General features: G+C 35.9%; 2 protein-coding genes across 2 annotated transcripts in view; both read left to right on the top strand.

Annotated features, from left to right (window-relative positions):
• Nucleotides 1-9,849, top strand: part of LOC126768355 (probable cytochrome P450 313a1) — a 68,533-nt gene extending 58,684 nt beyond the window's left edge. Inside the window, exons 4-7 of the mRNA XM_050486381.1 lie at nt 632-781; nt 985-1,158; nt 7,517-7,669; nt 9,773-9,849. Of these exons, the coding sequence (XP_050342338.1) occupies nt 632-781; nt 985-1,158; nt 7,517-7,669; nt 9,773-9,849 (554 nt within the window). The remainder of the gene's footprint in view (nt 1-631; nt 782-984; nt 1,159-7,516; nt 7,670-9,772) is intronic.
• A 1,832-nt stretch (nt 9,850-11,681) lies between these two features.
• Nucleotides 11,682-24,126, top strand: LOC126768354 (cytochrome P450 4C1-like). The gene is made up of 10 exons (XM_050486380.1): nt 11,682-11,819; nt 14,972-15,064; nt 16,008-16,118; nt 16,326-16,511; nt 16,757-16,953; nt 17,400-17,463; nt 17,582-17,753; nt 17,943-18,094; nt 22,817-22,990; nt 23,951-24,126. The coding sequence occupies exons 1-10, from the start codon at nt 11,708-11,710 to the stop codon at nt 24,124-24,126; spliced, it is 1,437 nt and encodes a 478-aa protein (XP_050342337.1). The 5' UTR covers nt 11,682-11,707.
• The last annotated feature ends 1,347 nt before the right edge of the window (nt 24,127-25,473 follow it).

Genomic DNA, 25,473 nt, shown 5'->3' with positions numbered 1-25,473 from the left:
TTGGTTTTGTTTTAATATTTATTTCACAGTGACATGTTACATATTTTCAATTTATATTATTATAACAAGTGATGTTAGCGCCTGATAATAATTTAATACAGTAACAGTAACAGCCTGTTAATGTCCCACTGCTGGGCTAAGGCCTCCTCTCCCTTTTTGAGGAGAAGGTTTGGAGCTTATTCCACCACGCTGCTCCAATGCGGGTTGGTAGAATACACATGTGGCAGAATTTCAATGAAATTAGACACATGCAGGTTTCCTCACGATGTTTTCCTTCACCGTTAAGCACGAGATGAATTATAAACACAAATTAAGCACATGAAAATTCAGTGGTGCTTGCCCGGGTTTGAACCCACGATCATCGGTTAAGATTCACGCGTTCTTACCACTAGGCCATCTCGGCTTACTAATAACTTTATATAAATAATAATTTAATAACTTTATATTAATAGCTACCGGTACCAGCTGGTACTTCGAAACTACTGCTTGTCTTAAAACGATAAGTGTAATAAAACATTTATTTATAATATTTTAACTTTTGTCTAGCCCTCTCTTCAGTGGATATAACGTTACACATTTTACACCACTTATTTTTTTTTTCTTTCAGCTTCTGGTTTAAATTTACCCGAAGGTAGTAATGTAATCATTAGTATCTGGGGAATACATCGTAATCCTGAGCACTGGGGTGAAGATGCGAATGACTTCAATCCAGATCACTTTATGTCTGGAAAAATACCAAATGCATTTATGCCATTCAGTAATGGCCCACGAAACTGTATTGGTAAGAAAATAACTTTATCTTAGATATTTTCACTTTCATATTAAATGAAGAATGATATTAATTAGGGAAATAGAAATAAAATAAGTCAATTGGTTTGAAAGACTTACTAAACTAATTGTTATGGAGACAATTCGATCAGATATCAAACTATTCGTTCCATTAAACGGTTCCATAATATAGCGTGATTGAAAATTGTATTCCAGGTCTTAAATATGCGATGCTGTCGATAACAACTAGTTTGGTGGCACTTCTGCGACAATACCATTTCAATCCTGCTACAAATTTCAAATACGACAAAAACAATCCACTTCGATTTTCCTTTGATGTTATGATGAAACACGTGGTTTTACAGTTCAAGTGGAAAATCGTAATAAAATGTAAACTTTAATAGTCCTTTGCAGGGTGCAAAGGATTATTAATGTCTAATAAAATATATCTTTATGATATAATATATTTCGTTTCATTTGCCTGTAAAAATATAATAAAATACTTCTTTTTTTGTAAAACTATTACTTACTTTATCAACGCAACAGAACCCAAAACAATGAATGTTAGAATTTTTGTCTGTGCGTTTGTGCACGCTGATCGCTGATCTTAGAAACGGCTTAACGGATTTGAGTGCAACCGCACTCCACCTCACCAATATGTTGACTAACTTCACCTAAAATGTTTACAGGAATAAAACAAAGTTAAAAAATTCACAGTTTCATAGATTTAATCCAATGTAAGTTGAACTCAGATCTATATGATCAATCATATTAAATAGGGCTCAAATAATGCTGGTAGTTACGGTTAACTCTCCCATGGGTAGATAAATGTCTATCTTTTAGGGTTACAATAACCTTTCGTATGGTAATCAAATTTGTTCTTAGATAATGCATTATTTGCAAAGTCGTTTTTCTAAAATATTAATTCTTATGAAAGATATCAAGATAAGACCATAGACAGTTTTTAGTACTTTTTATAGTTTTGACATATTATTACAAGAGGTAGTTGGGTAGGTTGTTTGAAAATACTCATACATACATACGTATTTATTTTCAGTTTGTAAATAACTTTGTAAGTTAAAGTTTATAGGTTAGGTAGGCATTTCGTTTCGTTGCCACATATATATTATTTCATGGTTTTGTTAAATTTATACTTATTCGGTTAGATTGACAAGTGAAGTAAAGCCTTAAATAAATACAAATAAAAATTAAAAATGGCTAAAAATAGTACAAATAGTGACCGCGTGGAATGGTGGCAAGATTGCTAACAGCATTTCCCCTTTAAATCGCAATTTCTATTCTCTGGGCGAAAAATAAATCACTTAATCGGTTAGTTCATAATAAAACTTTATTAAAAAAGATTTACGTCTTAGTTTTAAAAGGACACAATTTTTTGTGAAGGTATCGTTTGCAGTCACAATAAATAAAGCACAGGGAAAGACATTGTAGAAGTAGATTTAAGAACTGTTGTTTTTCTCATGTATGATTCCATTCCTATCTAGATCCGGGTGCGGCAAAATCCGAATAAATACTAATATCCCACGAAAATAAAACTATACGCGAGTGAAACTGCGAGCACAGCTACCGTAACCGTAACAGCCTGTGAATGTCCCACTGCTGGGCTAAAGGCCTCCTCTCCTCTTTTTGAGGAGAAGGTTTGGAGCTTATTCCACCACGCTGCTCCAATGCGGGTTGGTAGAATTCACATGTGGCAGAACTTCAGTGAAATTAGACACATGCAGGTTTCCTCACGATGTTTTCCTTCACCGTAAAGCACGAGATGAATTATAATCACAAATTAAGCACATGAAAATTCAGTGGTGCTTGCCCGGGTTTGAACCCACGATCATCGGTTAAGATTCACGCGTTCTTACCACTGGGCCATCTCGGCATTTAGCACAGCTAATGCAGTATATATTAAAAACAATGGAAAATCAAATATTTATGAAATATGTTTTTGGGGCGATGTGAAATATTAATTCATATTCATTAAGAAAGTTAACGTCTAAAGAACAAATTCACTCTGAAGTACGTTCATTAAAGGGAATATTCATTTCGAGTCATTCGACTCGGATAGAATATTCACTCGAATATTTTTGGCATTCGCCAATATTGTTGGATCGTTTCATTTATTAATTTACAAAACAAAATTGACATACTTTGTATGCGAGAAAAGAACCCTCTGTTTCCAACTTTAGTTACTTTGAATTATATTAATCTTAGTTCAATAATTTATTAAGAGATTTTACGTTGCCTAGGATTTATATGTGGTTCACAAATAAAATCGTTTCAGAATTTGAGTAAATAAGAATAACTATTCTTCATAATTATATACTTTTATATATTATATATGTATGTTTATGTTTATATTATTTAATTATATGTATAAATATGTATAGTATTTATATTTTTGTTTAAAATATAAAAGTTAAGTTGATCTGTATACCTCCTTACCGCTTTATTTATCTTATGTACTTCACCCAAAGGTTGTCTGGAAGAAGACAGTAAAACATATTCTATTTTATTCTATAACAACGTAAATACTTACGACACCTTTTAAATAATAATCATTTTTTCGTGCGTTCTGATATATTTTAATAGTAGATTGTATATTTTATCTTCATTTAAAACAAATAATTGCAACGAATATTTACATGAATACATTTTGGTAACGTACTTAGATTGGTGAGAATATCTTTGAAAATTGTGTCGAAATGCCCATTACTTAATTTTCAATTTGAACCGGTATTTTTTGAGATTAGCGCGTTCAACCAAAAAAAATTTTTAACTTTATAATATAAGTAAAGATTATTATCGAGTATAAAATTAAAAAAAAATAAACATATAACTAAATTCGATGTCGATGTCGATGTCGATTCACCTACGCTACTTTTTGATATTTTTGTAAAAATCGTGGTAGGTATCTTGATAGAAACCAAAGTTTTAAGTATAAACAATATAATTTCAACAAAAATTGCGATAAATTAACCGCGTATGCGCAAGAGTGTGATAAGTGACTGATATCTTTGTTTGCGGTTCAATCATCTGTAGTTACTCCGAAGTAAAGGCGGACAAATTCAAATGTCCGTTTCTTCTGCGGCGTTTTATTTTAAAATTCGGGCGTAGATGTATTCAATTACGTACCAGATAATTGCAATTACTTAGAAAAAATAAAAAACTTTAGTACAGACTTGTAAATAAGGTTAATAAAAGGTTATTTTCGTTAAAAAAGCATTTTGGTGTCTTTTGGACACAAAATTAACTATATTTTGGATTTTCCTATAGCCACCATCTTTATAGATCTAGTCGAATCAACTGAACATCACTTATTATATTAATAAGCTACCTTCATCAGCGATGAGTTTAACGATGAAGTAACTATTATAAAAGTATTAAAAAAATTTGTAAAAATTATATTTAATTTAAGAAGTATGTACTATTTCAGAAAAAATTTAAGAAGTACTACTATGTACAAGCATATCTTTCTAGCTACTCTCATGGTAGCTCCTTATATAACACCAAAAACTAAGAGACAATTAGATTAAAAATATTATGTAACTTTTACATCATGTTAACTTCTCTTTTAATAGAAAATAAAAACAGTGAAAACATAAAAGTTCGTCACTCGAAGCGGTCAGATGCAGAAAGCTTTTTATATTATTTGATCCAAAATGGAATCTCTAGAATGTTTCTCATCATCATGTTTGTTATCATCATCATCATCTAAATCTAGATAATGAGTTTATTCATCCGCAGCGGAGATCAGTTTTTCATCACCCTTGGTCCGATCCTGATGAAGAGTAAGTACAACACAACAACAGACAATATCGGCATTGGGCTCGACATCATAAACCACGAATCTACCATTGCAACCAAGAGTCCAAGCAGAAGTGTCTAAAGCCAGCCTGGCCAGCCGATGAGCTCGGCATGCCATTCCCCACCACAATGATCATCACATGATCAAGTCGCGCCGCTAGGCCACGCTCCGTCGGAAGACACGGCTGTGTTCTCGCAGCCTGTTCATCAGCATGTCTTGTCCTCAAGCAGACGAGGCATCGGCTGCCAATGCTTTCCTTTGATCCTCCTGTGATGTGGGCTGCGTAGTATCTTGTTGCGAAGTCCGTGCATCAGCTTCATCAGACATATTCTTATTGTCGTTGTCTTCATCTTAAAACAAGCAAAATATGACTATGAGACGGTGTAACGTGTGTAGGAATATGTACGCGTAGCAATAGGTATAGGGAATATACAGAATAGGCAAACTAAGTGTGTTTGATATAAAGATAAATACTCTGATGCTCAACGGAAATTGCTTCAGAGACTGACACAGAAAAAAAAGTAGTAAATTAGGGATATAATCCAGAAACGACACCAATGCTCAATGGAAGGTTTTCCTGAGACTGATACAGTGCGACCAGGTCACCCTAATATTTTAAGATAAGATCTTAAACAGGTACTTTCCCGGAAAACATAGATGTTCAATGAAAATAGTCAGAGACTATCACGACAAGTCAACGGGTCACCTTGATATGCTGAGTGAAGGTCTTAAACAGGTATTTTTTCGAAAAACATCGATGCTCAATAAACATAGTCAGATACTAACACGACAAGTCAACGGGTCACCCTGATATGTCGAGTGAAGGTTTTAAACAGATATTTTCCAGGAAAACATCGACACTCAATGAACACAGTCAAAGACTAATACGACAATTCAACGGGTCGCCCTGACGCCTTCAGAGAGTTCATTCACCCCAATGTTCTATGGTTACAGAGCGACCGTTTACCAGAGACCAACATGGGTATCTACTGAACCTCCTCAGTACCACTTAAAACATAGCATGCCCCGCACGCTCATGACGCTCGGCCATCAGCATCACGCCATGCAAGCGCCATGTCCTACAGGCTGGGGAGCTGTGTCGTTTTGCCATACGAGCCTGCCAGCAGTTGCAGCTTATAGCGACCATTGGGAAGCGCCTTGACCAAACGATAGGGCCCACGCGTGCCTGAATGAAGCTTGTCAGTTGAGTGTGCCTGTTAAAAAACAAATATAAATTAATGAATATCAAATGTTGGTGGACATTCCCGTTTTGCGTTAACAGTGTATTTCGCCGATTTCTTTCTAGATGCTCTAATTGCTTTTCCATCTCTCGCACAGCTTCGAATTGATCGACACGGCATGATGCATTTCATAACGTAAATAACACGAGAATGAATATCTTGCTATGCCTAAAAATTCAACTAGGCCCCTTACTTTATGTTCGCTGGGCTGTACCTGAGCTTCACTGATAGTGCAATCTTAGAGCTCTATATTGGTTGCTAAAAAGTCATTTCTTTAAATTAATAGAGATACCCACACACCTATCAGCCTTGAGACACAATATCAACGCATTTGTTAGCAGTGGCTAATAAAAATTATCTACTAACGGCGACTTGACATACCGTTAACAATAAATACCGACTAGTAGGGCCAGTATAGTCTTTTCCTTATATTCTTATTCGAAAAGCTCCGTACACGCTTCAGAACACAATTATCAATGCGAGACCAACACTCATTATCACTCCATTGACTTTGAATTTTAGCACGATCTACCTCCTCGCACCAAATGTCAAGGTCGAAATTAGAAATATAAAAATATTGTTTGGATCTCACCGTAATATTGATAGATCGTATCGCATCAATGATACGATTGGCACCAGCATCGTGGTTCGTGGCAGCACTCACGGAATGCCCTGGCGAAGACAATCTCCCGAGTCCCGATGCTGCACCATAGTCACAATTACTACCCGCGTTCGCGGCAGCGTTAATAGATTTCTGGAAATGAGTCATGGTAAGTGATTATTATTAGGCAAGTTTCTTAGCTATTATTGCAGAAGACCATTGTTCATTAATAAACCAAAGCAGGGTAGATAAATAAAGAAATTATCGCAATGTAGGTACAAGCTAACTTGTAAAGTTACTAAGAAACTTAAAATGTACAACACATAGTAAGCTATTATTGCGTAAGATCACTATTAATTATTAATCCAAAACAGGGTAGTTAAATAAAGAAATCATCGCAATGTAGATGGTACGAGCTAAATTGTAAAGTTACTAAGAAACTTAGTATGAAACACAGTAAGACACAGTATCTATCGCTTTTAAACAAATTGCAACGTACTCACCAGATTTCTTTCATCGTATAATACGTTACCACACTTTTTCTGCAGTCACTAAATTATAATACTTTCGTAGGGTACTTAAATAAATCGTAATTGCATTAATTTAACTTGCATAGCCAACGGTTCTATTTCAGGAAGCTAAGCGTATCAGAATACATGAGGTTCCGATCCCACTTCTGACATCAAAATAGAAATAGGTTTTTATCTGTGTACGTACATAAAAAACTCAAGCATAATATGGTACATAAAAAATATGATGATGGCAATCACTTTCTGTGGGTACATTTAGAAACACTTTCCCTTGACGTCGGTGTCGTCTATAAACAATCTACGGCATGCCTCCATGAATTTCTTGAAAACTACAACCAATTTCTTAATAAACGGAACCGTGTTGCCGTGTTTGGCGATTTTAATTTGAATCTTCTCAGCAAAGAAAAATCAGTTCAGGACTATGAAGATATCCTCCAAGAAAATAATATTAAAATCCTAAATAAAATCAGCAATCAATATTGTACCCGGGAAACAACATCGTCAAAAACGATCTTGGACCACGTGAGTACAAATTTAACTAATAACACTTTTCACCTAGCTGTTATTGAATCTGCTTTATCTGACCACAAACAATTGTACCTCGAGATTAAAAGATCAGAACCAGAGCGTATAAAGAGACGTCAATATGAATCAATAAACTACACGAATCTCGTGAAGTCAGTTGAAAATATTATCGGGAACGTCAAGAAGAGTTACAAGCTATATTACAGCGTGAAATCGATAGTAATAAAATAATAAAAACTGAAGTATTAAATCCACCATGTAAAGAATGGATAAATAAAAATTTAATCACATCAATAAATAAAAAAAATCAACTTTGGCATGACCTAAAGCAAGCACCTGAAGACAAAAAGCTATTGAAGGAATTTAAGCAGCAAAGAAGCACTGTTTTCACAAACACACAATCAGCTAAATGTCAATATTATTACAAAAAAAATAAAAATTGTCAAAAGAATCCCTTAAAAATGTGGCAGCTTATAAATAATTTAACTTGCAATAAAAACGATATCAATTATATACCTTCAAAACTACAATCAACATCTATGCTGACCGATATTAAGGAAATTTGTGACTGTTTTAATTCATTTTTCTCGACAGTAGGGAGTGAACTTGCCATAAAATTCCCTCCAAATTTCATAATAATTTAACATATACAATTACAATGTGCAAGTAACAAGCAAAGGCAAACAGCTAACAAAATTAGAACCAATTACAACACGAGAATCATTAAATATTATAAATAACCTTGACTCAAAAACTAGCTAAGGAGTGGATGGAATCACGACAAAAGTTATTAAATCCTTAAAAAATGTTATAGAAGAGAATTTAATCAACTGTTTCAATAAATGTTTTACTAAGGGATATTTCCCTGATGTGCTGAAAATCGCCAAAGTTCGTCCTATATTTAAATCAGGAAACAAAATGGATCCTAGCAATTACCGTCCTATATTGGTGCTACCGGTGATGTCAAAAATAATCGAAAAAGCACTAAATAGCCGGCTCACTAAATTCCTCAATTCCATTCTCAATCTATATGAGAAACAGTATGGCTTCAGATCTAAATCAATAATCTGTGTCAGCTGCTGTCGATCTAGTGACAAATATAAGACTAAGCATCGATAAAAGGAACATAGCCCTAGGAATACTTATAGATCTAAAAAAGGCATTCGATACAGTAAGTCATAAAATTCTCTTGATGAAGTTAGAGGCATTGGGTGTCAGGGACCAGGCATATCAAATGTTTAAATCATACTTAACAAATAGGATACAGATTGTTCACCTAGATAATCACCAAAGTGGGCCTCAAATGATCAATTACGACGTTCCCCAGGGCTCAATCTTAGGCCCATTAATGTTCCTAATTTATATTAACAATGTACATGAAATTGGACTAAAAGGGGACCTTACCTTGTATGCTGATGATACTAGTCTATTCTACTATGGTAATTCGATAGATGCTGTGATTAATCAAGCTCAACAAGATCTAGAAACTACAACTTTGAATGCCTGGCTCCAATCCAACTTACTGACTATCAATGCGTTTAAAACAACTTAAATAATTTTTGCTGCAAAAAACAAAAAGATAGGCAACTTCAAACCGATGACAAATAACGGGGAATTCATAAAAAGGGTCAATACACAAAAATATCTCGGCTTAGTCCTGGATAAGCTTACGTGGAAATATCATATTGACAAAACACGTAAAAAACTGCTCTCAACAATCGGTGTTGATGAACAAGTGGTACACATGGCAATAATGGAATACATTTTCTTTATACAAACACCACTAACATAAGTAAATAATAATAAGAAGTTCGTTTAAAAAAAATATTACTTGGACCTAGGAGACATCGATAGATATTTCTAACCCCTGACAAACAGACAGACAAAAATAAAAATAAATGATAATTTTGGTTTTGGTAATTCGCAAGTAGACAACCTATCTTTAAAAAAGACAGTTATTTTGAAATCACAGACAGACCCTTCAACTTTATTTATATGTATAGATATTTCTTTACACATGACGGAATCAAATGCCTTTGGTCCTATTTTGTATGATATATTAGTAATGGAATCATGAATTTATTTTATGCATAAAGACACACATATACTTGGTGCTATTTTGTGTATTAAATATAAATATAGATAATACAAATTTTGTATAACGTGTACTGTAACGAACTGAATCTATACTTATAACAAATATATATACACATATACAAATGTACATACAAACATACATACATAGACAAGAATGTTAAAACATATATACATTTATGGGTATTATTTACAGGGGTAATCGAACTACCCCTTGTCATGAACGTTCATGTAATCAAAACAGGTTACCTCGCGTCGGGAACGTTCATGTAGTCAAAAACAGGTTACCCCGTGCCGAATGTCATAATCATCGCCAGGCATATATATGGGCATGGTGCTCGGCGACTCCATATAGTATGTTGGTACCAGGCACCCGGATATGTATTGGTATTGTATTTGGCGACGAGGACGAGCGATGGCGCCGTCGCGCGGCCGCGCGCTAGATCTTTATCAGTTACATATTGAAGAATGAAACTGATCGGTGCAGCTGGGCGTGTGACACCGCGAGGCTGCTAGCTCTGGTTGTTAATTCTGTATGTATTATTCCACAATGATTGGAATTAATACGTATTATTATAATAACGGCGCTCCACGTCGGTGGATATAAATTTGAGGCGTTATGCTTGCATTAAGCCGCCTGGCGGTTGTGCACTTAAGCTGGTATGAGAACCGGTGATTTATCTATATTATTACAACCTAGGGCTCGTCCCTTTACCTTAGGATTTTCTACAGCTTTGACTGTTCGAACTTTGGACTTTGTTCCTTACTTTTATTATTGTTGTGGCTACGGCTACTTTATAAACGCCGCAGTTACGACTGTGCTTCCTACTGGACTACGGTCTAGTTTATTGATTTATTGTTAAGACTTTTAGTCTTTTATACACCTCAGCTACGGCTGTGATACCTAAAAGACTTTAGTTCCATTCCATATATTATTAACTAATTGTGAGCGCACTATAAAATTGTATGTCCCATGATCGAGGAAGGTTTACCGATGCGCGGTCAGAGCCTATAGGTGATGGCGGGTGTTTTTTTTTTATAGAATAGGAAGGTGGACGAGCATATGGGCCACCTGATGGTAAGTGGTCACCAAACGCCCTTAGACATTGGCATTGTAAGAAATGTCAACCATCGCTTATAGCCAATGCGCCACCAACCTTGGGAACTAAGATTTTATGTCCCTTGTGCCTGTAATTACACTGGCTCACTCACCCTTCAAACCGGAACACAACAATATCAAGTATTGCTGTTTTGCGGTAGAATATCTGATAAGTGGGTGGTACCTACCCAGACGAGCTTGCACAAAGCCCTACCACTAGTAGGGTATTATTGGGTGTGGGGCCAATTCAGCCTCTTCCTCCTTTTACATTTTTCTAAATCAGTTAAATATATAACAATGGGAAGGAGCGACATCCTTCAACTACTCGTAAAAGGTGTTAAAGGAAATGGGACCGGGATCTCATTACTGAAATTGTTTACAATTTCAGTCAATTAATTTAATTTTGAATTTATTAACCAAATTAAAAAAATATAATAAAAACGTATTAAAAGATAAATATAGTTTTATTTGACTCCTCTATAGTTTGTTGAACATAGGATCTCTGACGCTCTAAAAGAACACGGTTATTACAAAAACAACATTATTACGATCCTAATTAACTAGATGAAATCACGAGCCAATGTACTATTAAAATAATTAAATATGAATATTTAATTCTTTTATAATTAAGGTAGATAGAGATTAGTTACAGTACCAAGTATATTTAGATATATTTTTTGTACAAGTGACTTTGTACTTAATTCGTTCATATCTTTGAACATCCGGGTCTCATGATTCAACGGGTCGATTTTGTAATAAGTGTTCTAATTTTTATATGTGTATTAATAGTTTCCGAGGCTAATATCACGTGGACTTATTTAACATAATAAATTGCACCATTTTAAAATGTATTTTGTGCAATAAAAAACACATAATATATGCGCACAAATTAAACTCCTATTGGCGATAGCAAGATTGGAAATCCATATATTAGGTAAGTTTCGAGCGACAAAAATACATTTGAGCCAAGTTCGTTGTGTATAAATAATGTTTGTGCAATATTTAATTGTGGTTATCATAATTTTGTTGATAATGGATCGATGGAAGCCAAATAAATTCGTAAAATTACACCAGCAACTTGGAAATGATTGGACTTATTTTCCTATTATCGGAAATGCAATTAGCTTTATAGGTAATAATGAAGGTAAGTAATATTGAACAATGTCTGTATTTTACCGATGTATAAATGTATTTACTGGTGATTACCATCCACTTATTAGATATTCTGCCGCTAACCAGCAATAATTAGTATTTTTGCGTTCCGGTTTGAAGGGTGAGTGAGCCAGTGTAACTACAGACACAAGGGATTTAACATCCCAGTTCCCAAGGTTGGTGGCGCATTGGCGATGTAAGGAATGGTTATTACTTCTTACATTGCTAATGTCACACCCATAGCGTTGGTGACCACTTACCATTAGGTGTCCCATTTACTCGGTAAGGTAAGGAAGGAACTTGGGCTTGCACAGTACATAAAATGCATGGTAGTACTGTCAACCATGCCCTTGTATACTTAGGCTTGAAGCTCTTCGCTTCTTATTACGAATACGTGCCCTTAAGTAGGGTAAAATCATTAGACGGTCTCCTTATTGAAGAGCTAGACTATTCGAAATTAACCGGCAAAGGATCTTGCAACAATAATGCGTTGAATGAGATGAACAGACTAAGAAACCTGTCCAGGGATAACTAAAAAGTAAAAAATAAATTAAAAGTAAAAAAAAAAAATATAAACTAAATATCACTAAATATTTTATTTTTGAGATTTAGCTGCGTAGATCAAAACAAGTAAATTAAATAATTTGATCTAATTTATTTTAATTTTTAAATTTTTTAAATTAAGTAACAAAAAACGTACGTTATTATAATACGTTCCTGTTACCAATACTGGACTATGCTGATGTCTGCTACATGGATTTAACTGAAGACCTCCTAAATAAATTAGAACGGCTGCAAAATATAGCCATAAGATTTATTTTTGGCCTGCGAAAGTTTGATCATGTCTCTGAGCATCGGTCTCAGTTAAAGTGGCTGCCAATCAGACTACGAAGAAATCTACACGCCTTATCTCTTCTCTACTCTATTATTTATATCGATCAAACACCATCTTACTTTAAAGAACGCTTTAAATTTCTTGGTTGCGACAGCGCACACAACTTGCGTTCTTCGGATGATAATAAACTAGTTACCCCCTGCAGTCGGACACAAACCTACACTAACTCTTTTACTGCAAAAACCATCAAGCTTTGGAATGCACTGCCTACAGATATTCGGCAGTTCATTGAGTATTTTTAAATACCGCTTGAAAAGCTATTATTTGTCCATTTCCAAGTAAGGTATGTATGTATGTATGAAATAGTATGTGGTTTATAATTTATCTATATATAATTTTATACTCTATAATTATATATAATATGTATATGCTAAGTAATAATTATATATGTGTATGTATATATATATATTTGTATGAATGTATATGTGTATGTGTGTGTATGTATGTATGTATATGTGGTTAGTGGGATGTAGATATGTGTAGTCTATTAAATATTTAGTATCTCCTTTTTATATGTAAATGCACTTACCTGTTCTCTTACAAAATTCTTTCACCAAAGGTTGTCTGTTAGAGATCGCTATAAGCGATAAGACCGCCTTTGCGCACCATTTTTTATTTTCTTTTTCTTTGATTGTTTCCTACTTCTCTCATTTTATGTATATGTTGTGCAAAAAGTGTTAAATAAATAAATAAAAAACAACTGTTGGTGGTCCTTTGCATGAATGCACCAGGCTCACCACTAATAGGGACATATGGCGAAGGCTAGTGAGGCAAATAACATTTGTGCTGAACAATTCGTAATACTTCATGGCGACCACGACCGCTCTCACAAGAGTGTCACGACGAAGAAGATATTTATTGTGTACTTTCATCAACTAAACGTATAAAGATCAATGGGTACTATATTATTATTACCATTTTCCTTAGATGATAAGCTTAGACGCGAGTATAAAAAATACATAAAAATAATAACTATAATTTAAGTATATAAATGTTGTTTATATGTTTATCTTATGGCATATTTAGTCTAAGTAAATGTTAAAATAATGGAAAATGGAAAACGTTTTATAATCTGTCATTCGCAATACTAAAGGAGTAAACGAAGGAACACGACCTTGCCTTGTACTATGAATTTAAAAAGTTAACTGTCTTAATACTATAAGTTATTATAATTGAAATGACGATGATGTCAACCTAATAAGATTTTACGCCCAATCTCAACATTAACGTGTGTGTGCGCAAACACGAATTCACTCTATTCCTCGCACTTATAATCCTATGGGATAGCAAATACAACACGACTGAAGCATATAACTCAGTAATGAAAAAACACAAGACACAGCACACAGTGTATTTTTTTTAAATTAAAGGTAAGTAATACAATTTATTGAAATACTTAAATATTTTTTGAAAAGAAAAGCAAGTATTTTTTTATATAGAGATACAATTCAAGTTCGTATTAGCAATATTGAATATACATTGGAGCCAAGTTCGTCGTGTATAAATAATGTTTGCGCAATATTTGCCTTGTATTATGACTTACCTTGTATGACTTTGCCTTGTACTATGTATTTAAAAAGTTAGCTGTCTTAATAACTGAATACTATAATAACTAATACTGTAAGTTATTATAAGTAGGTCAGTGCAGATTATTTAATTTTGCATTATTTACAGATATTAAGTTATTAACGGACCTATTGGTTTGTTTATCTATCTATATTTTTTTATAAAACAACCAATTAATACGAATGCATTTTATTGAAACGTACATGTTACAAAAGTGTCTGAAGATTATTATACTAGTCTGTAAAAACACGCGCTCACTTTTAACATTGGAATAGAACCTCTTTTTTACTATGAAGGCATTTTCACTTTTACCAGTTTTAATATAGAGTTAAGCTAGATATTAACAAAAAGCAAGTTAAAACATTTGGTCCTACGTCTGATCACGTGCTCGTCGAATTGAATTGAAGCAAACGCATTAGAGAATAGAATATACACCTGGTGGTCAAATCCACTAAAAAATTGTCACTAAGTATATCGTGTCACCTCATATTCCATAATGTAAGAATAAATTATGGCAAGAATATTATAACATTAAGAGGAGCGCTATTATACAATAAAATTCCGAAATATATAAAGCAAGTTCTCTCAACAGTTTTCAAAATAAACTATTAACTTATATTTATAATAATGAACTCTTTTAACTTGGACCAGCGCATATACTAAAAGTTACTTTTTTATTCCAGATTTGATGAACATTTTTATGAATTTATCGGTACAAGGTTTCAAAAGAAAGCATAATGCGATAAGTTTGTGGTTGGGTAACATGTTTTTTGTTGGTAAGTTAAAATATTTACTTAGTGGTAAGGTTTTTTTTTATAGTATAGGTTGGTGGACGAGGATAAGGGCCACCTGATGGTAAGAGGTCACCAACGCACATAGACATTGTAAGAAATGTTAACCATGGCTTACATCGCCAATGCGCCATCAACCTTGGGAACTAAGATGTTATGTCCCTTGTGCCTGTAATTACACTGGATCACTCACCCTTCAAGCCGGAACACAATAATAACAAGTACTGCTATTTTGCGGTAGAATATCTCATGGTACCTACACAGACGTGCTTGCACAAAGACCTACCACAAGTACCAGGTTGATTTCCATGTATTCAGTTGTCAAGTATTTGACTAAATTTTCAAATTAATTTTAAGTTACATGACAACATAAGTAGCAAGTTAAAATTATGCGTGTAACTTTGTAAGCAGATTATTATTGTTTATTTTTCGCTTAAGCGGGCAGGCGTAGCCAAAATTTTACACGTTTGGACAGGCATGATTTAGTTATTATTGTGTTAAGTATAATAATGACCTATAAAAATAAAAAAATTAAAAGAGTTACTTTATTTATTTATTTGATGACGGTGCACTACTATAATAAACGCCAAACCGTCACTAAGCTAATATCAATGTTTGTGGCTTTCCAAATATCTATGGACGGTTCTGCGCATAAGTATAAATAGTTGGGTTGCTATAATGGATGGGTGGGCAACCCATCCATTATACTTGCATGGCATACTTGATGAAACAAAGGTTATACATATTTCTAATAGATTTAACATAAAGCATTTATTTATATATAATATTATATCTAATCGGCAAATACATTAAATAAAGTTGATACAAAGTATTTTGTCATAACCATATATTAATATAGTCTGTTTTGTTCTTGTGCAAGCCGCTTGCATATTTTTTTTTTCTTAATTTAAAGGTTAATCTTTTTCAGGCATAATGGATCCAGACCAAGCAATTGTAGTATTAAGGTCAACATTAAATAAAAACTATATTCACAAATACACAAAGTATCTCTTCGGCAACGGATTAGTATTCGCGCCTGGTATATTATAATTTATTATCTAAAAACAACATACATTTAGATATATAAAGGTTAAGAGGTTAAAATTACAGTTCGTTATCGATAACTTGAAAAAAATAGTAAATATAATATAGAATGAAGACTAATAAATATAATAATTGTACTCTTAATATTTGTAAGGTGCTTTAAATATGACAATATATAAAATACTTATGATTTTCATTGCAGTTGGTATTTGGCATCGTAGGCGCAAAATTTTAGCGCCAACATTTGCTCCAAGATATGTAAGCAAATATGTGACAGTTTTTGAGACACATGCTAAGATTGTAGTTAAAAAACTCGCATCTAAAGTTGGAAAAGGAAATATCTCATGTTGGGATTATATCAGCCGTTATGCATTGGATTCGATTTGTGGTATATTTTTTATGATTATTCTTGTCCTTTAAAATTTTAAATATAATATGTCCCATAATATGTATCTTTTTTATAGCGATGGTATGTATTTTTCAAACTGTAACCAATCTAATTGACAAATGACTCGTTCGTTTCAAATCTTCATGACATCATAATATTGATGACAATGCTGCTACAAAGTGAAATCCAAGATTTGAAATGGCTACGTTTTCAGAGTATATTAAACAAAATATGTATTTCATTAGAGACAGCGTTTGGCGTGAACATTGATGTGCAGCGGCAACCTGATCATCCATTCTTCAATGCTTTCGTAGAAAACTTAAAAAATATCGCTGCTCGCTTATGTCAACCTTGGTTACATGTTGATGCTCTTTACAAATTATTGCCTGTGTATATAAGACAAGAGCATACGAAGAAAATAATATATGACTTCGTGAATGACGTAAGTTCGAATAAAGAACAATGAGCATTTTCCGGGCAACCCATCAATAGTAATAATCGATATAATTGGATATAACTTAATTAGTAAGAAATAAGTTACATTAACGATAAAATGTACACTTCTTGTTTGTCGGAATTATATTTCACAAAACTCAGCAGACATTGTCATGTGATATTCGTGATTAGGAGGTCAAAATACATTATTATACCAAATTTCAGATTCATCGGCGGTATGCGCTTTTCGGAAGTTTATCCTTAGGGTTGTATTATAAATAAAGATATATATTAATTAGGCACTGTTTATAGTAAATAATATATAAGAATAATTAGAAAAATCGTAAGAAATATGTAATTCTAAGGCCTTTTTATCTTTGCTTTACCTGCCATTTGTTATAGTTTAGTAATGACGATTGTGTGAATAATTCGAAATAACTACCTTTTTTTCAGCTTATTTGTAAAAAGAAAGCACTGATTGAAGAAAGAGATGGAATTGAAGCGGAAGTTGATAACCGTACGGTCATTCAGAAAACACTCTTATAATTATTTTAATTTAATTAAAAAAAAAAAATTAAAAAAAAAACTATTTTTTAGGTACAGATAAAATCAAATTGATGTTAAATCATTCTTAGAGTTAATGATAGAGATTTCTAAGAATATTGATAAAGCATATACACTCGAAGAATTACGGGAAGAAATACTTGTACTTGCGTTGGCGGGTACTGATACATCAACAGTAGGAATTTGCTTCACAATTTTATTATTGTCCCAATATTCAGATGTACAAGAAAGAGTATACAAAGAGTACGTTTAAATAATGTAATTAAGAGACATTTATTTTATTTTCTGTCACTAATTAATGATTAAATTATTATATATTAAATTATTAAAAATGTTAGTATTTATTATATCAAACAAATATTCTATAGGTATTTTTATTAAAAGCTTAAATTAAGAAGTTTCCACATTAATTAAACGGGTAATGACTTTTAGAATTCAAGAAGTTTTAAGCGATTCAGAAAAGCCTCTTCAGATGGAAGATCTGTTCAAATTAAAATATATGAAAGCAGTCATAAACGAAACACTGCGACTTTATCCACCTGTTCCCTTTATTGCAAGATATTGTAAGCAAGATTTAAAACTACGTAAGTATATTTGCTTCGTAGTGATTTTGCTTCGGAGTGACTCATTATTACAATACACAATATAAATATTACCAAAATCCAGTAGCAGACATTGAGCTGCTTATTTTTGAACCGAATATAGTTGTATTACAATTTTCGTGGCGATGGTTTAAACTGTATTTATTGCAGACGTTGATTTACTGCAGTGCAATTGGTCATTTAGTTCTTTCCATTTGACAGTCCGATGTGACGACAGTCCCGTCACTAACTGTCGAAGCAAACTTTTGGCTTGGCTTGGGTCGCCATGTGGCGTGGCGTTATATAGCATGGCGTTATGTGGCATTACACAAAGAAGTTAAACATTATATAAAACCTTTTCTCTATGAAAAAGTATATAGATATATTTGTCAACTTTCATGATAAAAGGTATCGAAGTTTATTAATCGCACACAAATTTAATGTAATCGCAAACAAATGTAATACCAACAATCAATTAATATAATATTAATATCATATCATAATCTTACACAGCTTCCGTTTTTTTTTTTTTATATTCGCCGGGAGGGCAAATGACTCTACTCCACCTGATGGTAAGTGGTAGTAGAGTCCAAACGCGACGACGGCCAGTACAGACAGGAAAAACGTTCTGCACTAGCCGCCTTCGCCTTGCCGGCCCGCAAGATGCCTCTTCACGCCTCGTTTGAAGGAACCCGGGTTGTAAGAGGAGGGGAAAACGTGAGCTGGTAAGGAATTCCCTTTTTTGGAAGTGCGACAAAGAAAGGAGTTGCCAAATTTCTTTGTTCGCGATGGAATTGATGTCACAGTTAGGCGGTGACATCGAGAACCAGCTCGCGTGGACTTAAGAAGGAAGGGGGAAGCAGGAATTAGAGAGAATAATTCCTCAGAGCACTCGCCGTGATACAGTCGATAGAAAGCGCTCAGTGCTGCTATCTCACGACGCAATTGTAAAGGTTCAAGGGTGTTTGTGACCTTTACGTCGCCAATAATGCGTACGGCACGTCGCTGCAACCGGTCCAAGGCCTCAAGTAGGTACTTAGCGGAGCCATCCCAAAGGTGCGAGCAATATTCCACGCAAGACCGTACCTGTGTTTTGTACAGCAGGCACAGTTGTTGTGGCGTGAAAAAGCGCCGCACCTTGTTCAGAACTCCGAGTTTCCGTGAAGCTGTTTTTATAACAGCCTCGATGTAATCCCTTGGACTAAGGTCGCAGCGAACGTCAATCCCCAGCATGGCGATTTTGCTTTGCATCACCAGCGGATTACCACAGAGAGAGGGAAGAGGGGAAAATGTTGACTTTTTCGCCGTGAGAGCGCATACCTGTGTTTTCTTGGCATTAAACTCGACAAGATTATCAGAGCCCCATTTGGCGATGAGCTCTAACGTCCTATCGAGTTCAATGACAAGATTCTTCCGCCTCTCCTCAATTTCCGCTCGCCCAGCCACTGCGCGTCCGTGGTATCCACCATGCACTGTACTATCATCTGCATAGCAATGTATGTTCCCAAGAGAGAGCATATCATTGATATGCAAAAGAAAGAGTGTGGGAGATAGCACATATCCCTGGGGGACCCCAGCATTCACTACATAGAATTGTGAAGCGCAACCATCTACTAAAACACGAAGGCTACGCTTGTGTAGGAAGCTGGCAATCCAGGTGCATAGCTGAGCAGGCAGACCATATGCCGGCAGCTTGGAGAGAAGACTTCTGTGCCAGACCCTGTCGAAAGCCTTGGAGATATCGAGGCTGACAACCAACGATTCTCCATGCTTGTCGATAGCTTCACCCCAGAGGTGCGTTACGTACGCTAGAAGATCACCTGTGGACCGTTTTGGTCGAAACCCGTATTGATGATCATTAATTAAAGAGTGATCTTCTAGGTAATGGATCAGTTGGTTGTTTAAAATCCGTTCCATCACCTTACAAAGTACTGAGGTGATAGCTATTGGCCAATAATTTGCCGGGTCAGACCGATCCCCTTTTTTGGGAACCGCTTGCACATTAGCTCTTCTCCAAGCCTCCGGCACACTTCCCGAAGAGAGAGAAAGAACAGGCGCGTTAACACAGGAGACAGCTCCGCTGCGCACTTCTTCAGCACTATGGCTGGTATTCCATCGGGACCGCTAGCTTTCCGTACATCAAGTGATTGCAGCTCCGCACGCACATCACGTTGCCTGATTTTAATGTCAGGCATCGTATGGCCACATGCAGGTATTGTAGGTGGCAGTGCACTACAATCATCGATGACGGAATTGTCGTCAAAGAGTTTAGCCAGGAGATCAGCTTGCTCTTGCGGACTGTGAGCTAGCGATCCGTCCGGATTTCTGAGCTGTGGCAGCGAAGGTTGGCAGAAATTGTTTTGCACAGACTTGGTCAGACGCCAGAAGCTACGGGAGCCCCTAGGATGCGAAACAAGGTCATGACCAAGCTGTACAATGCGCTGTGCATCCGCTCTCGTGTATGCCTTTCTACAGGACTTGGAATTTTTATTATAGTTTGCTTTCAGTGAGTCAATGTTAGATGCCCCGCTAATGCAGCCGTTGATCCACTTGCGATATGCCGCCTGCTTAGATGATACAGCATCGGCACATTCACGAGGAACCAACGGTTACTCGTACTCCTACTGACGAGATCTGATCTAGGAATGTAGTATTCCATTCCCAGCATGATCTCGCCAGCAACAGCAGCGGCACTAGCTGTCGGGTCATTCCCACTGAAGCAACGTTCCTTCCAAGGGACAGATGCATAGTAATCGCGCATACCGTCCCAATCCGCCGACTTATAGTGCCAAACGCGACGTTTGCATTCCGCTAGTGGCGGCAGCTTGGCCTGTGGCACTCTGGTAGAAATAAGGCTGTGATCCGAAGAGCCAAGAGGAGCCTGAACCACAACCTGATATTCCACTCGGTGAGAAGTCAGCAGAAGGTCCAGTAGAGAAGGTGCTTGCCCATCAATGTCTGGGATCCTGGTGGGCTGATCAACCAGTTGGGTCAAGTCATGTGTGAGAGCAAAAGCATGAGCAGTCCTTCCAGCATGGTCAGTTTTGAGGGATTTCAACCAGGATTCGTGGTGAGCATTAAAATCCCCCAAAAACACCAATTCCGCGTTAGGAAATTGCTCTTGCGCAGCATCTGCCACCCGAGTAAGATGGTCAAATAATCGGCTTGTCTCCAAGTCACCATTGTGAGATCTGTAGAGGCACACGTAGACTCGGCTCTGACGAACCAGGTCCACACGTACCACCAACATGGAGAAGGAGGGGTCCTCCAAGCAGCGCAATCGGTGACAGCAAACATCCGTCCTGACGAACAAGCATACTCCGGCTTTCGCTTTGATGGATTCTTCAAGCGTGTAGCCGGGATAATTAAGGTAGCTGGTATTGGCAGGACGGAGTATTTGTGTCTCCGTGAGAAACAACATTGCTGGCCGTGCTGTCTCGAGATGGTGGTGGACAGCATTGAGGTTAGTGTGGAGTCCTCGGATGTTAGAGAACTCGACCTCAAACAGCGAGGGTATGGTGGGGGTGTGCACCGCTGTACGACCGTTATTTCTGTTTTGTTGCGCCATTTGGGAAAAATAAAATGGAAAAGAGACGTGAAGCGAGCGATGTATTGCCACGATAGGGATGGGCAAAGTGTGGAGGCGTGTTTCCCCAAGTGGTTGCCAAAAGGAAAAATGTACTGACCCGCCGGACGGAAGGGCCCCTGAACCCCCCCGGAAGTGGCCGCCGGGACCCCACCTACCGGTCACCAACCGGCACGACGGTCCACCCCGAGATTATGCGTGGCCTGGTGGGGCAGCCTCACGAGCTGGTTAGGCACGCTCGGGCCCCTGTACTATGCCACGGGCGGCCAGCGGAACAGCCGTTTCTTCGGGTCTCCCTGTCCGGCAGGTCAATACAGTTTCCCCCGGCATTGGTTCAACAGCCGTCTCCAATTGGACCGACACCCATCGCGGCAATACTTGCTCGGGCTCTGGCTGTACGCTGGCTGACCTCGAAACGCGGCTGCAAGCCACTTCACGAGTTTTTCACCATGCGTACGGTGGTAACAAGCCAGGCGGATGTTAGCATCCTACCACCAGATGAGCAGATGGTCGCTCAGATAACCCTTAGTCGCCTCTTACGACACCCATGGGAAAGAGAGGGGCAGTGAAATGTATTCCTTCTCCGTCACTGCACGGATAAGTCCTGCCAAATCAACACTCGTGAGTACACCCGTAGAGTAAGTACACACTCCTTTGGGAGTAGGCACTCACCTCTGCCACCCACGGGCAGACTACTACTACTACGGTGTAATCTCATTAGGGATTACACCGTAGGCACACACCTCCCTGCCATAAAGGCAGGGAGGAATTTCTTTTTCAATGGCCACCATGGCCACCAGTACTACCCCTCACCCACTGGAGGGTTTATTCAAATATCTAGAAGCTAACTTTCCGGATATTCTTGCCGGATACGTCAAGGCAAACGTCCCAGTGGTCCATTTGGACCAACCCGTTCTTCCGTTATATAATATTTTTAATTATATTTAGCGGTAACTAAGGCAAATTTTATTGGTGTGTTTCAATACAATATTAATTCCTATTAAAACTATTTCATCTATCTATCATAAAATTTATTAAAAAGAATGATCGTTTCAAGATAAAAAAATGATTTAAGCTTAAAACATATGCATAAACATTTAATAAATACTTGAAAATAATAAACAATTTTGTTCCTCTAGCTACGGGTGTAATTTTACCGGAAGGTAGCAACGTAGTTATCAGCATCTGGGGCATACACCACAATCCTCAGCACTGGGGAGAAGATGTGAATGATTTTAATCCTGATCGTTTTATGTCTGGACAAATACCTAATGCTTTTATGCCATTCAGTCATGGCCCAAGGAACTGTGTTGGTAAGAACATTGCTAAAATAACTTAATCATATGGTACACATTCGTCATCGCCAGCGGCATTGCACTGGTAAGTGCCTAAAATATCTCGTGCTAAGTAGTACGAGTACAAATTCAGAATGTCTTTGAAGCATGCTAATTATATTTAACGAAGTGAAATGCTGCCAACTTTATCACTGCTAACGTCAGTACTGAGCTTAGCTGCAACGTTTCTTGACACAAAAACTTACTGATATGATTTGAATGCCGCTCGCACCGGGATATAAACTAGGACGGGTTCAAATCACCATCATCAAGCAGGCTTGTAAGCCGTCGTATTTGTTAATATAACAAATAATTTACAACTGGACTGCCTTTAGGACTGCCTTGTTACTCTAGCGCAGTGATTCTTAACCTTTTTTTTTGTTGCGAAAAAATATATGTTTTAAAAATTATTTACATACCTATAACATACTGCGTAAAATAGTTTATGATAATAATTTAAAATGTGCGAAATAAAACAATATGTACTACAACAATAACAGTACGTTTATTAAGTTATTCATTACAAGTTAATAAAAAGAATACTTTTAATGAGAGTAGTTTGAGCTTCATGTTTTTTGATAATTTTATTTATATTTAGTCGTAAAAATGACAATGCTACTCTCATTTCGTCTTCTACATTAAACAATTAATTCTTTTTTAAGTTTAATGTTGTTAATGCTGAAAATCCAAATTCACACAAATAAGATGTGGAAAATTGTAATAACATGTTAAAGCTTTTGGCTATTATTGAATAATCGCATCTGATGTTAATCCAAAATGAATTAATTGATTCTTCTAAATGTTTTAAAATTGAATCTCGATTATAGGAAAGCAAAATGATTTCTTCCTCTTCATTTAAAGTTAAGTCAAATACAGAAGTATCCGTTATGAGAATTGGATTACTTGATCTATATTGTAAAATTTAATATTGTATTTCAGGTTATCAATATGCGATGCTGTCAATAACTACAACCTTGGTGACACTCCTGCGACAATACCGCTTCACTCCAGCTACAAATTTCACATACGATAAAAATAATCCACTTCGACTTTCCTATGACGTTATGATGAAGCATGTTGATGGTTTTACAGTTCAAGTAGAAAGTCGCGGATAATTAACTTTAAAATACCTAATCACAGTTTTACATAAGTTAATTTTATTTCGTTATTAAAAAATAAAACAATTTAATCTGCTTAAAATAATTAAGAAACAATTGAAATTTAGTTATGTAATAATTTTCATGTAATAAGATTTTTAATGAAAATTACTTAAATAATGCTATTAAAATTAAATAATAACAATGTTTAGTTTTTTTTTTTATTTTATATGTACTTCCCTATATAACTAACTCGTACTCGTAGGTACTAAATTTCACTTTGCAATATCCAGACATAAAATTATAATTGATTTCTTCTATTGGGCTTACTTATAAACATTGGTTAGCGAGTGATTAGTTTAATAATACCGTGTCTTCTTCTTTTGAATGTTAAATCAATAATAACAAAGCGGAGCCAGGCTTAGGACCGTTTATAAGTAAAGCCGTAAAATATTATGATGATCGCTAGCGAGTGGCCGGCTATATTAATGTACAACAAAAGTGTAAAAATATCACTATAGGATTATGGTATTTGTAACGGGGTCATTATATTTTAATAGTATATTTTGATTTTAGAAGGAATCATTTGAACTTGTGTTTTTAACATTTATTCGTGTCGAGTAAAATAAAAATGATTTACACGGAGCTCATTATTTATTTCTTAAATACTACAACTCACTTACTAACTAACTCTAAAAAAATTCTTGTCACACTATAATAGTAATAATACGCAAACAAAAGTGTACGCAAACACAGGTGCATTCTCTATTCTCTAACTCTTAAAATCCGATGGGACGGTAATCCGACGACCGGAAAGAGTTCAGGCGCTGGACCAACGGCTTTACGTGCTTTCCTAGGCATGGGAAAGCACGTTAGGATGTACACAATTTCAACTTCCAGATTCCGGGTTGCTATTGAAAAATTTTCGGCAGAAAAAAACAATTACTTTATATTGGCCCCACCTGGGATTTGAACCTAGGACCTCTGGGTCTGCGGCCTTATATCTAGCCACTATATCAACGAGGCACACACTATAGTGTGATATTAATGCCATTAACTTTCAAATTATTATCATTCTTAATATTAATTTCTGCGACCAGGCTGATGGCTCACAATTCCAATAATTTGACAATTACTATCAACACTCCTCTACACTCGTCCTCTTACTTCACGTGACCGCAACACCTCAAACCGTTGCTATATTTTTTAAGTTAAAATACTATTTAAAACAAATACGCAAACATTTTCGTTACATAATATTATAAAAATACCTTAATTTCAAGGTTCTTTTTTATTTCGATTAGCTGGAATAGTTGAAAATTGTGTTCCGCTATTTTTATTACTCAAAAATTAAGTTTATTTTTT

The sequence above is a fragment of the Nymphalis io genome, chromosome 5 (genome assembly GCF_905147045.1).
Source record: "Nymphalis io chromosome 5, ilAglIoxx1.1, whole genome shotgun sequence".
NCBI classification, from domain to species: Eukaryota; Metazoa; Arthropoda; class Insecta; order Lepidoptera; family Nymphalidae; genus Nymphalis; species Nymphalis io.
Note: the sequence above shows the minus strand (reverse complement) of the source record. Positions and strands in the feature narration are given on the sequence as shown.

Coding starts and splice junctions, on each gene's coding strand:
- LOC126768354 (XM_050486380.1), top strand. CDS start 11,708: ATGGATCGATGGAAGCCAAATAAATTCGTAAAATTACACCAGCAACTT. Junction 11,820..14,971: donor CTTTATAGGTAATAATGAAG/GTAAGTAATATT, acceptor TTTTTATTCCAG/ATTTGATGAACATTTTTATG. Junction 16,954..17,399: donor TATATGACTTCGTGAATGAC/GTAAGTTCGAAT, acceptor CCTTTTTTTCAG/CTTATTTGTAAAAAGAAAGC.